At 39.8% G+C, this 12,882-nt stretch overlaps 1 protein-coding gene across 4 annotated transcripts in view; it reads right to left on the bottom strand.

The window, feature by feature from the left end:
- LOC129732761 (uncharacterized) overlaps positions 1-12,882 on the bottom strand; it is a 191,028-nt gene that overhangs the window by 111,392 nt on the left and 66,754 nt on the right. For all 4 annotated transcript variants that reach the window (XM_055693990.1, XM_055693962.1, XM_055693971.1 and 1 more), the window contains exon 2: positions 10,572-12,032. In XM_055693990.1, coding sequence (XP_055549965.1) covers positions 10,572-11,252 — 681 coding nt within the window. In that variant the 5' untranslated portion in view covers positions 11,253-12,032. The remainder of the gene's footprint in view (positions 1-10,571; positions 12,033-12,882) is intronic.

Genomic DNA, 12,882 nt, shown 5'->3' with positions numbered 1-12,882 from the left:
ACAAATGTGATTGAGAAAAACATAATTTGCAAAATAGTTGCCTACGATACTGAACTACTCCAGAAATCATTCACTCGTGCAAAAGTTGAAAAGCCTGTCCCGCGCGTTCCCTTGTTCCTGGTTTTAAACCTGAAATGTGTGGTGTAAGCCTTGAATGTGTATAAGGTTTTAAACGGGAAATACACTAAAGTCTTTTTACGCAGATTTCGAAATTACCGCGTTTATATGCGCATTTCGGATTCTACGCAGATTTTTCAAAATAGTCGTTTTTGTCGCGGCATTTTTTAATGGCATTTCATTTTAAAATCGCTTATCTAGAATGTCTGAGGATCGTTCGTTTTACATTTTTCCCTTATGTTCAGCTCAGTTCGTAGGTAAAAATAACACTGTTGTTTATTTTATTTTATTTTTTTTTTGATAGTATTTAGCAGAAATGGTTAAAAACCTTTGGCAAACTAATTAGGCAAATTTGACATCATGTTTCAAAGTAATGACAAATAGTGTAAGCTTATACTGTATCTGTATTTATAAAGCAATGACATAATATCTTATAATTTAATAACGTATTGACTGGTGATATTTTAACATATCGGCAAATGAGTTATCGCTTTAACCATACAGTTTGAACGTCGGAGTATAGTTAAAGGATTACGATCATGTTCTTGACTTTTTCATTGTCGGGTACTGTCTTATGCCATCACTTAACAACCTAATTTCGATGAAGCTGTATGATGTTACAGGACTAATTGGATATGTTACTATAGATTGACGCTCATGATCAACTGATAGTGGTTTGGTTATTTTTAAATCTCTGGGACATGCAGAATATTTATGACACTACGTTCCTTTTACATCCCGAAATCATCTTCCTCTGTCTGCAGCGAAGCATTATATTTTTGGCGGTTTTTGTCGATGCAACTGGATTAAAACATTTAGCCATGTGCGAATAATAACACGTGTGCCTAAGAAAGTTAAAACTTAGTTCACTCTGATTTCCTCACGCTTCATTGAGTACGAATCAGGCGAGAGGAGGTGTGTAGAGGACTAAACGCAATCTATGGTAACTTGTAGTTGCTACACATAAAAAAATAACAAACTTTGGTGTACCTCAGGTTCATAGTTTGCTAGGAAAGAAGACAGTTTTAGTAACTTGCGTTTGGCGTGTGCGTGACCACTGACAGCTTACGAAACTATATATATTCCGATTAATATAATCGATTCAGGTCAAATACCGAGATCGGTTAATTCTGATTGACAGTGCAAATATCAATAATACTTTTGTAATGTTCCGACAACCCAGTTGATTTGAACTGTTGCAAAGTTCTATTTTTTGACAATCACTGTCAGTAGGTATTTCTTTCTAATCTGGTAAGTCTTATTCACTACACTTGGTTACCAAATTTTGACTGCAGTGTAAATCAAGGCTCTGTTGAGACCTGTTACCTCTAGCGAGAACGTCATTACCATAACCTGTTCGGGGTGATATCTGGGATACGAGTAACCTTGGTGAAAATCGGATCCCAACCTCGGTGGAAATCTTGGGCGTGTGTTAACTTAGAAGACTGTCTGTAATCGCCTGTTTCCCATATTGGGCAGCGTAAAACTGCGTCTGATTCGAAACGGACGGCTGAGCTATGGAAGACTGAAGTACCCTACTACGAAAAATTCAGATGTAACTTAGAATCGAAACAATCGGTACACCCCAAACGAACAAAACGAGACAATGACTGTAAATCGGTGCTTGGAATATCAGAAATATACTCGAACCAGCACGTGTGAGGGCTTGATAGCATTAAACTTTATTCTCGTGGTATTCAGTTTTCTTCCTGTGGGAACTATTCGTTGTGACCAAAAACATTGTTCTTTTGTGATATCGCCCGAGTATCTGCTGTATTCTGCTGCTGTAAGAAAGAGAAAGTATAATATTGCAACTCTAAAGTTGGGAGAAACACAGTTGGAGCTATCCAAGCAAACCAAGTACCTAGGTGTCATGCTTGACCATAAGCTTAACTGGAACGACCACCTGGAGTACGCAATCTCAAAAGCCAACAATGCTCTTTGGGCTTGCAGCAATACATTTGGTAAGAAGTGGGGACTCAAACCAAGGATGATTCATTAGATTTACTTGGCTATAGTGAGACCCAGAATAACTTATGCCTCATTAGTGTGGTGGCCGAAAACTACACAAACATCAGCTCAGAAAAAGCTGGATAAGCTACAACGTCTGACATGCCTATTAATAACTGGAGCATTAGCCAGCGCACCATCCAAAGCCTTAGACGCTCTTTTGTATCTTCTACCTTTGCATCAATATGTGCAACTTGAAGCGGAAAAAGGGGCTCTCAGGCTCAAACGCGTTAAACTTCTTCAGGAAGGGGATCTAGTAGGACACTTACGAATCCTTAAAGATTTTCAACTGGACAACGTAGTAACAATGCATGAAGACTGGATGGAATCCAAGACTAACTTCAATATTCCCTTCAAAGTGATTGAATCCTCTCGCAGCGAATGGGAAGAAGGAGGTCCTAAAACTCGCCTAGGATCACTTTTGTTTTTCACAGATGGCTCTAAAATGGGCGAATCTCCTGGTGCTGGGGTTACTGGACCAGGAATTAATATTTCAATTCCAATGGGACAGTGGCCCACAGTCTTCCAAGTTGAAATAAATGCTATCCTAACATGCACAAATATTTGTTTAGCTAGAAAATATAGATATGCCAATATCTGTATTTTCTCTGATAGTCAAGCAGCTCTTAATGCACTTAAAGCCTACACATGCCAGTCGAAGTTAGTTTGGGATTGTATTTTATCCCTACGGCAACTGACTGTAACAAACGATGTAAATCTATACTGGGTGCCTGGTCACTGTGGTATAGAAGGAAATGAAAAAGCTGATCTCTTAGCAAGAATTGGTTCTTCAACTGCATTCTTCGGACCGGAGCCATTCTGTGGGGTTTCTACATCCTGCCTGAAATCAGAGCTCAGAGGCTGGGAAGCAATGATGATTGGTGCCAACTGGAGGGCTACTTCCAATGCAAGACATTCTAAACTATTCATTACACCTTGTAATAGAATCACCCGCAACCTCCTCAGTACAAATAAAGCTGATCTGAGTACATTGACTGGCCTACTGACTGGACACTGTCCGAGTAGGTATCACCTTAAAAAAATAGGTAAACTGACAGAAGATATATGTCGCTTCTTTAATCTTGAAGTTGAAACTTCGGAACATCTACTGTGCCAATGCGGTGCATTATTTCAGCAAAGACAGCGTATTTTTGGAAAAGGTGTCCTCACGCCTAACGAGGTATGGAATGCTGAACTAACAAAGGTAATGAACTTTATCAAAGAGGGCATTCCTTCTTGGGGGGAAATGCAAAGTCCTAGGGCGACCGTCACTGATACCCATAGTGATGAAACGAACTGACAGTGCATATATATTAACGCGGAGTATACCACAATATATCTAACTAATGGTAGCAGTGGTCATAAGCTCCTACAAGGGGAAAAAAAATCTGCTGTATTCCGCACTGCTATTATCAGCAATACTGAGTGCATGTGACATACTCATACTAGTAGCCGTGCTTTTCACTCTTTTTAATCACTCTTTTTGCTCCGAGCCACGTTGCTCTTGACAATATAATCGCCAATTCTGAAGTGGTTTCAACTGAAGGCATCTCTGGCCAGTTTTATTGTAAGAAGCGCTTTTTACCTTTGTTATGCTAAACAAAGGTTATAAAATCGGTCCAAAAACGCAAAATAGATCCAAGATCTGAAGGGCCGAATCGTATATACCATTCGACTCAGCTCGACGAACTGAGCAATGTCTGTTCGTGTGTATGTGTGTGTATGTGTGTGTGTGTGTGTGTGTGTGTGTGTGTGTGTGTATGTTTGTTGTCTGTATGTATGTGCCGCAAAAAACTAACGCACTTTTCTTACAGAACGCAATATCCGATTTTGATGATCTTATACGCAAACGAAAGCTACCCGATCAGAGAGAAAAAACAAAAATGTAACAGAAGCTGTTAGTTTGTTACGGGAAAAACCTTACAGGCTGTGTTTTCAATTTGATTTCGTTAGGTGTGGTAAAATAACAGAAATTATAACAGAAATGATTCTACTAGTATCAAATACATATCATAATTTGTTACTAATGTATCAGTTTTCTAACAAAATAAGATAATCTATAGAACAATATAATAACAAACATTGTTAGAAACAACAGGTTTTGATAAAAACGAAAAATTAGTTAGACTTGTTGCAGAACTACTTCATTTCAGGTTTTGTTATTATAACTCATTCAGATTCAATTTTGTTATCAAAATTATATGAAAAAATTCAAAATTGTATCAAAATATGTTATTTATATCTCGCGTTGATAGAATTTTGTAATTTTTTAGTTATGCTCTTCTGATCGGGTACTGTTCTCCCCCAAAATGCTACCGAGTGGATTTTCGATTAGTGCCTTAGATTTTGAATTATTGATCAAAGAGTAAAATGAATGACACGGAGGGCCATGTGTTGTATACCAATCGACTCAGATCGACGAACTGAACAATTTCTGTATGTATGTGAATGTGTGCCTGTATGAATAGATGTGTAAATATGTTGTTTATATGTGTAGTATATCAAAATCGAACAAAAAAAAAAATAACAAAAAAAAACACTCTTTTTACAGTACGCATATTCCGATTTTGATGTTCGCATGCTGAAAATCATACTGAGTGCGAATTTTTATTGGTTGCTTGAACTGTAGAGTTTTAACCAAAGTATATTTTAGACATGGAATGTTTTACTTTCTGGATAATTTATCTCTCTCTCCATGCTTTTCCTTCTTCTCTATCCCTCTTTTTTCGTATCGTTATGCATTTCTCAAAATAAACAACAATCATTGACAACTTTGCATAATTTTTACACCTTCTGTAGTGCGTCTTAACTGGTGTAAATAAATTAATTTTAGAGCAAATTGCAATGCTTACTCAGCTTCTTTTCTTGCTTGCGAAGCTACCGTCCACACTTTCTTTAAAATATATAATCAATTGTACGTTGAACCCAGATTTGCGAAAAATAGAAAGCTTTTACAGCTTTCGGGGAGCATTGAAGCAAAACCTGATCCCACAGTGTGCAAATGTAACACAATTAGCGATGCAGATATTACGGATGCAGAAAACATAAAAAAATCGCTGTTTTGTTTGCAATGCTACGTTTTGAACAGCTGGAAAAATTTTCAGTTGAACTTTCATTTGATGTTTAATATTAGGTTCTAGATATACTTTTAACTCGTGACCAAGAATTGAAAAAAATGTGAACATCGAGATGCGATCATTTGTAGTATGGATGAAACTGAAGCAACTTTACATGGCTATACACGTTTACTAGTGTGCGCAGGTGGAAAGTCACTTATGCCTATGATATGATACACTACGCTCATATAAGATATAAATATTGGTTTCTAATTTAAGACAAAGTGCAAATATGTTATTCCATTTCTCGTTATCGCAGGAAGTTTTATAAAGTCTTTATTTCGGATTTTATCGTACAGCCTAGGCCTTCGAAACGAATAATGTTCTCGTCTACACTCGTAAAATCCAAAACTCTCAAATGTCGCGAAAACCTTCATTTTCAGATTATGCATTTGAGATAGAATTGAATTGACAACTTTCGTCAATGGTTATATTTTTTTTATTTGTAATGCTGATCTGAGGTTAGTAGAAGTTTGCTTCAATTCGTAAAAAAGACTTGATGCTGATTCATAATTCTAGGTCTAGGTCGATTTCTGAAAATAATGCAAATGTGGTATTCAAACCTGGATTATGGCGAATTAAAAAATTAGAACTGCCTTGAACTAACATACATATTTGCTGTTCTAGCATGAAATCAGCATCTTTGTTATCTATTACTATTTACTGTTTCTGTTTATTTAAAAAAAATATGTTGCTTCTATCCAGCATTTAAAAATTGGCTCTCGAATGAAAAAATAAGACTCATATACTCCAGTGATAACATCCATAATATTTGCGAAAACCACGTCATGCTATAGTTCAAAGATCGTCTTTGGTTCACCTTCTGAAAATTATCTTTTGAATTCATTTTATTCATAATTGAAATTGGACTTACGTTGCTATACGATTTGTGATTTACTGGCCTACTGCCTATAATCGCATACCAGTCCCACGTGCATTCTTGTCGTTCTTATAAAGAAGTTATGGTAAATAAAACCACGCTCAACAGTTGAAATAACTTAAGCACGAAAAATACCTTTACGTGCTGTTTTCTCAACTTGATGAAAATGAAGATGGGACTGATATGCGATAGTAGGCAGCCTAATAAGCTAACTAATAGCCTAACAATCATAGTTAGTATAACAAAGGTTTCTGCACCATTAGGTGGATTAATTTAGGTTTTTGTCGAGAAGAAGTCATTGAGGTTTTGTAGACGTGAATAACCCTTCCTTCACGTGAGAAGCCGGAGAATAAAACCATGTTCGTCGAACAACCTGAATTCTACTAAGATTCAAATCCACTACCACATATTTATCGAAGCAGACACCGTTACCTTACGACGATCTAAGAGGCGGACGCACAGACCGCTCTACAGATGTCCGGGTCTTCGCACATCTTCCGGACTAAGGACTAGGTGGCGTATCCACACACTCGAGAAACATGGAAGATCCCGCGTGACCGAACCTGTGCTGATATTCCTTCAAGTAACCATGGCCTACCAGGAGCTGTGTTAGGAAGAAATTCTTCTCCAAGGCACCTACTGACCCAACCAGAAACAATTGAAATGAGTCGGTGATACTAGCAACATTTCGTCGACTGCCATCGGGTCGTCAAGGATAACCTTCTGGTACCTTGTGCCACGTTGATCGTACACTCAAAAATTGGACTGTGCGTAACCACATCAATGTTTCATCTTTTCAGAGTATCTGTTGTACTGTTTCGGAACCAGTACAACGGGTATTGGTAATATGCAGAATGCTGCTATCGTTAGAGCAGTGCAAGCAGTAATCAATACTGATGATCTTGGTACTGACTAGGTTAATGCAAATATGAACTGATCGATTCACTATCATGAACCCGGTCATTCAAAAACATCATCGAATCAATAACAATTAAAAAGACATTGGATTTGTTTAAAACATTTTGCATTTAACGATGACTCTGGTTTTATTCACATGCATTCGGTTCCACGTTACTGGCATCAGCGTCAGTAATTTCTGTTGCAACGAGGCTCGCTATTCGCTGTTTCGGTTGCTGACGGTGATGCACGAGCCTTTGATACGCACCGACTCGCGAAAGTAACCAGCGGATTTTTGAGCGCCCCAAAAATGATCGTTTGCCCAAAACCGAAGTCTACCGAAACATTACGATTTTGTGTGTATTATACATATTCTGATTTCGATCGCTGTCAATGTATTCATTACACAACTGTTGCGTTATCATTTTGACACATTTGTTGTGCAAAGCCAGAGCTAATGTGCGTTTTGAGAGGACACATCGGTTGATGCAAGCTTGAACTTTTGCGTGTAGCGATGCTGATAGACATCACACCGGACAATACGCAGATTGCATCATTTGATACTACGACACGCACTCGCCGCCCCTCAGGCACATGAGCCCGTAGATACATTCCATCCATTCCACCCTGGCCCACCATACCTGAGCAAGGATAAAACCACGCAGGCGAGACGTTTCTTCTTGCTGTTATACACCACTGAGCTACCCGAAATCCTACCAGATAGTGCAGCAATAGCCGTTCAGGCTCTCTTACCGGCATAGCCGACGAGGGTCCCAAACGAGAGCTTATCGTCGACCACAACCCCCAAAAGCTTCAACGATCGTTCAACGGTAACGGTGCAGTCTCCGACTCTGATTGCCGCTTGTTGCTGTGATTTACGGTTATTAACAACCAACACCTCCGTGTGATGAATAGCAGATGCCCCTTCTTTTGCGTTAGAATGCTATCTCTACCGTATTGGTGATGGTTGTCTAATAGTTTAGTTCGGAATTCTTCTGAAACGTGGGGCTATTGCGCATGAAGTTTTGAGTATTTTTCATGCCAGACGACATTTTTGAAATGCAAGATGGTAACTTCCGGTTTATGGAAAACAGCCCACCTAAGAACGGTGTTTTCAGAACCAGAATGTGAGAGGCGCTATGGAATTGAGTTTCACTTTTTGCCTTATTGGTCCAATGTGCACTGTTGGCACTGGCCGAAGACTGCAACTTTATAGGGCTTAAGAATTGTGGGATAGGTTATTATCAAAATACGAAGAATCGCGTGCAAAGTGGTTCCGTATTGAACTGTCCACCATCCAGAAAACACTGAACTCCTTAACAAGTTTGCTGAAAATCGCAACTTTCCAGAAGGACAAAATCGGAAAATGTATTAAAGTCAAAATACAGCGATTGTCATGCTCACTAGCGCCACCTAAGGGTTGAATTTCGCACCAAATTGTTCACCATTCAAAAGCGTTTGATTTGCTAGGCAAGCTTACTGAAGACCGCAATTTTCTAGGCCGTCGGAAACACGAGATATCTGTTCCAGATGATGCTCAACTTGTTTGGGGTGTTGCAATATTCAAACTGGGTGTTGCAATACTCAGGAAAGCGATTCCAATCTTCTAGCGAGTAGTATATAGTGAAAAAAATTTGAAGACCATATATAATTGAGTCCGACCTGTAGCACAAAATGACATCTTTAACCCAAAAAAAATTGTGCAAGCTGTTGGCCAAAACAAAAACGGCAATAAAAATTGAATTGAAATTTGCACATTTTGCATGGAATTATTCTATTGTAGAAGTGTCGATTACACAGTGCAACAAAAATTGACTTTTTTCTGCCTTGGTTTCTATATATAATTTTTCTATGTATTTTGATGCAAAACCAAATGTCCCCAAGTTTGAACATGTTTCAACTCAAGGAGTAACATGGCCGCCATTTTAAATTTTTGAGAAATCGGAATTTTCTTTTTGTTTGAACACCAAATATCAAAATTCTAAGAGTTTTTCCACATATTAAAATCTTCTGACCCATCTTTTAGAAGAACAGATCTTAAATCGGACAAAATTGTGCTCAAAATGGTGATTCTACGAAAACGGTTTTGGCATGGTTTTAGTATTGTATAGTTCACAAAGCAAAATAATATCGAGAATGTCAGAGCATTAATGGTAATGCGCTAATATCTAAAAGTGGTAGTCAAATTATGTCTTATATTGAGTAAAAAAGTCTCAGGAATCGATTGGTAGGTGTTTGATCCACGTAAAATGTCAACAACATATCAATTTTGCCCCAATTCCCCTACAATACTAAAATAGGTTCTTCTCAACGTTAGATTAACTTATTTGAAATCTGTTTAATGTGAAATCAAGAGTGTTAACGTTATTCAAAGCTATAATAACAATTTGTCTTCACATGATACTCCCCCTTTTGTGGGGAGGGGGTTGCAGTTTCAAAGTAATCCTAGTAAATAGATAAAACGTTTTCCTAGAAGAGGCTGCCGCTTGCAACGATGAGTCGGTTATTCACATAATCTTAAGTTGGGTTTTTGAAAATAAAAAAGACATAATACAACTACTGCACGGCTTAAAGTACGTGACGCTGGTTCTCAAACAACAGACAAGATTGGTTCTGCTGCTGATTGTTTTTGCCAAGGTTTTTGGTAGGGATTTCTTGCGAAGCTATCACAAAAACTGAGTGAATAAAATGAAGTCGCTATTTCACGCGGGAGATACGTGGCACGAAAATTCCGAAATCGGCGTTAAAAAAGGCATAGATTTCGTAATCTACATAAATTCCTAAAAACGAAGTTAACAAATTGCATGATATGGATATTGTTGGAATCAGGACGATCCTCAGAAGCCGGAAACAGACTATAACTAGTCTCGACTGTTAAAATAGCCGAGCTAGTAGCGTTTTGATCCAGCAAGCAGTAAATTTAGCTTCGTCGTTGGAAACATCCAGACTACAAATACTGACTCACATTGAATAGGTTTTAACTATGTATTTTTGAAACACTTTTTTCCTCTTAGTGATAATCGATGAGACAAAAGTCTTGTATCATATAATTGTAACTCTGTCTGATCCGGAATGAAAATACAACAAACCTGCCAGAAAGTGTTTGTGCTTCGGCGAGCATACTCCTAAGCCCAGCGATCCATCCAACCCAACACATGAAAAAAAGATATTCCCGCAATAAAAAATCCTGCGAGCGTTTGTGAGAAAACAGATGTTCTCCGGTTCCCAGTTTATGGTCTACCCACTTTCGCCTATGAATCGCAGCCAAATCTATAAATTATCTACTTTTCCGAAACTGCCGAAGAAGAAGGCCACCGGAAAACGCACTCGCAAACAATGTAACAAATCTTGGCCGCAGAGCCGATGAAAAACAACTAAATCATTCCCGGGTAATTGATTGCACGCTGCATTCGATCCTGCCGCTACACAATTTCTTGTACTCTCGCATCCGAGCTACCTGCCCGGCCGACCCTGATGCATTACCTGTCCGACAATGAACCCAAAGGCTAGGGAATTTTTCGACTAGATGACTGCAAGATTAATGGACCTACCTGAATGGAGGAGTTGGGACTGCTGCTATTGCTACTATTGCCAGCACCGTTGCCGATGACGGCATCCTTGCCTTTGCCGTAGGCCGGTGTAAAGGTATTTGGATGATGAACACCGAACACGAACGGTCCACCATGTTCGGTGGTATCTTCCCTGCGCGGTAACGGTGGAGTTTCCACCGGAATGATTCGCTGCGGTGGCACGGGAGGAACGCCGGCACCGGATGATGCGTCGATCAAACGCCGCCTCGGTGCTACGGGAGCCGGCTGAACATTGAGCTGATTGTGATGATACACTAACTCATCGTAGTCGTCATCATCGTCGTCCTCATGGTCACTGTTGTTACGATTGGTGCTAGCAGAGATATAACGGGTGGCTGGTGCTACCGGTCGATAGTGTGATTCATTCACGTCCGAAAATTGAAAGTCTATATTGTTAAGATTGGTCGGTGAGGGAGGACTGCCATAAGGATAACCTTTGTTGGAGTTAAGACTCTCGTACTGGCGAGTGATTAAATTGAAGTCGTTGTATCCGCGAGTGGGTTGCGTCTTCGCGTTAATCTGCTTGCTGCTCAGCACCTGTGGTTGTGCCATGTTAGCGCGACGCTCCAGTAGCGGTCGAGTAGAACGATTAAAAGGATGCTCACGAGATTGCATCTTTGATGGTAAAATCTGTGGCGGCATCTATGTAGCAGCGTTAGAAATACTTCCACACGTCTCAGTGGTTCACAAAATGATGGCTAATTGAATTGATTTTCCCTTCGGATCTACTGAACGCTGACTATGCCAAAAACCAATTTTATCGACCCAAGCGGCTATCGGCGGTTTTGGTCTTCATGCTGCGCTTGGTAGCACAATTTTACGTACAATAATTTTTTGCTGTCGAACGGTTCCCTGAACACGAACAATAGCCACCACCACTAGCGAGCACCGTTATTCATTTTACAATATACCCGTACATTCCTTCCTTTACCCACGATTGCCATAAACTAACCGCTGTTGCGCTTTTTGATTTTATTTCACCCTCAACTAGCAGCTCGGGTATTTCTATATGAATCGAGCACCGATTCAGCCACTATTCGCGATTCTACACTTTCACAAGCGACGAAAACTAGCCACCCAACAGTGGTAGGCCTCGATATGCACTGCACGCAAACTGGCAGCACCAGCTTTACACACTAAAACTTTTTTTCTTCCACCAGCTGCAGCTGAAATTACATCAACTGATAGCAATCGCGCATCGCGCTGCAACCTGACTTTCCAATCACTTATTGTTCTTCCGTTTTGTTGCTGCTGTTATCAGAGATAGCACGGCACCGACACACACACCAAGTGCACACTAATAGTCGACACGTCAATCACTTATCTTCTGGTTATTTTTGCTGATTTTTTTTCTCTTGGCACAAACTCGACAGGTTCTGATTTATACGACACTCCGCTGGCCGGTCGGTGGTTCGGGAGCTCCTGTGTAAGAAACGGGAGAAAGCGAAAAGAAGTACATGAGAAAACCGAACTACAGTTAAACAACCCTAAATTAGTGTCACGTTGTAGCTGCTGTCACCTGTTCGGAGCGGCGACAGTGATAAGCTGTCGCGGAGCGGACGGAAAAACGTTCGTCTTCGCGTGTGTGTCGCTTCGCCCGTCTCTATGCAAAAAATGGGTGCCGAAATCGAAATATCATCAAAGGCAATCTGGAACGTGACTTTTTCTGGGCACAAGTTCACGATCAGCCAACGGTGGCTGCTCCCTACATGGCGCAATAGGTTTGGCCTTTGCTGCGATAGCAGAAATCTACAATTTTTGGGTGCGTTGTTTACGCTAGGTACATACGCCATTCAAGCTGGCAAGTGCCGGTGTTGTAGAGCCAATATGGGGTACAAATATCCCTTATCTGGGCGTCTTGTGTTGAAACGAAGATTTCAGCTCCCGTGACAGGAAGGGCTGCGGATATTGGACAGGGTGTGTGCTGGAAATGGTGTCGTAAGCGGTGAAGCGAGATGAGTTAGCAACGCTATTTTCTGATATCATAAAAAATTCATCAGCACGAGTTACGGATATTGTGAAATAGCCAAATTTATATGAGTTTTGTTGTATACCAGTACTGCAATTGAGAGTATGATATGATTTATGATTTATTAATTCCCGGTGGCCGGATGCCCAGTGACTGTAAAATGTTCGTATTATAAAGATCACACTGGTAACTTCAAGAGGTTAAGATCGGTGCTTCCACAGTAACACTTCCTATGATACTTGTAATTTTTAAAAGTGAAAAAGAGTGTTAAATCTCAGGATGTTAGTTTTTTTTCAAAAAAAA

This window comes from Wyeomyia smithii, chromosome 1 (genome assembly GCF_029784165.1).
Source record: "Wyeomyia smithii strain HCP4-BCI-WySm-NY-G18 chromosome 1, ASM2978416v1, whole genome shotgun sequence".
NCBI classification, from domain to species: Eukaryota; Metazoa; Arthropoda; class Insecta; order Diptera; family Culicidae; genus Wyeomyia; species Wyeomyia smithii.
Note: the sequence above shows the minus strand (reverse complement) of the source record. Positions and strands in the feature narration are given on the sequence as shown.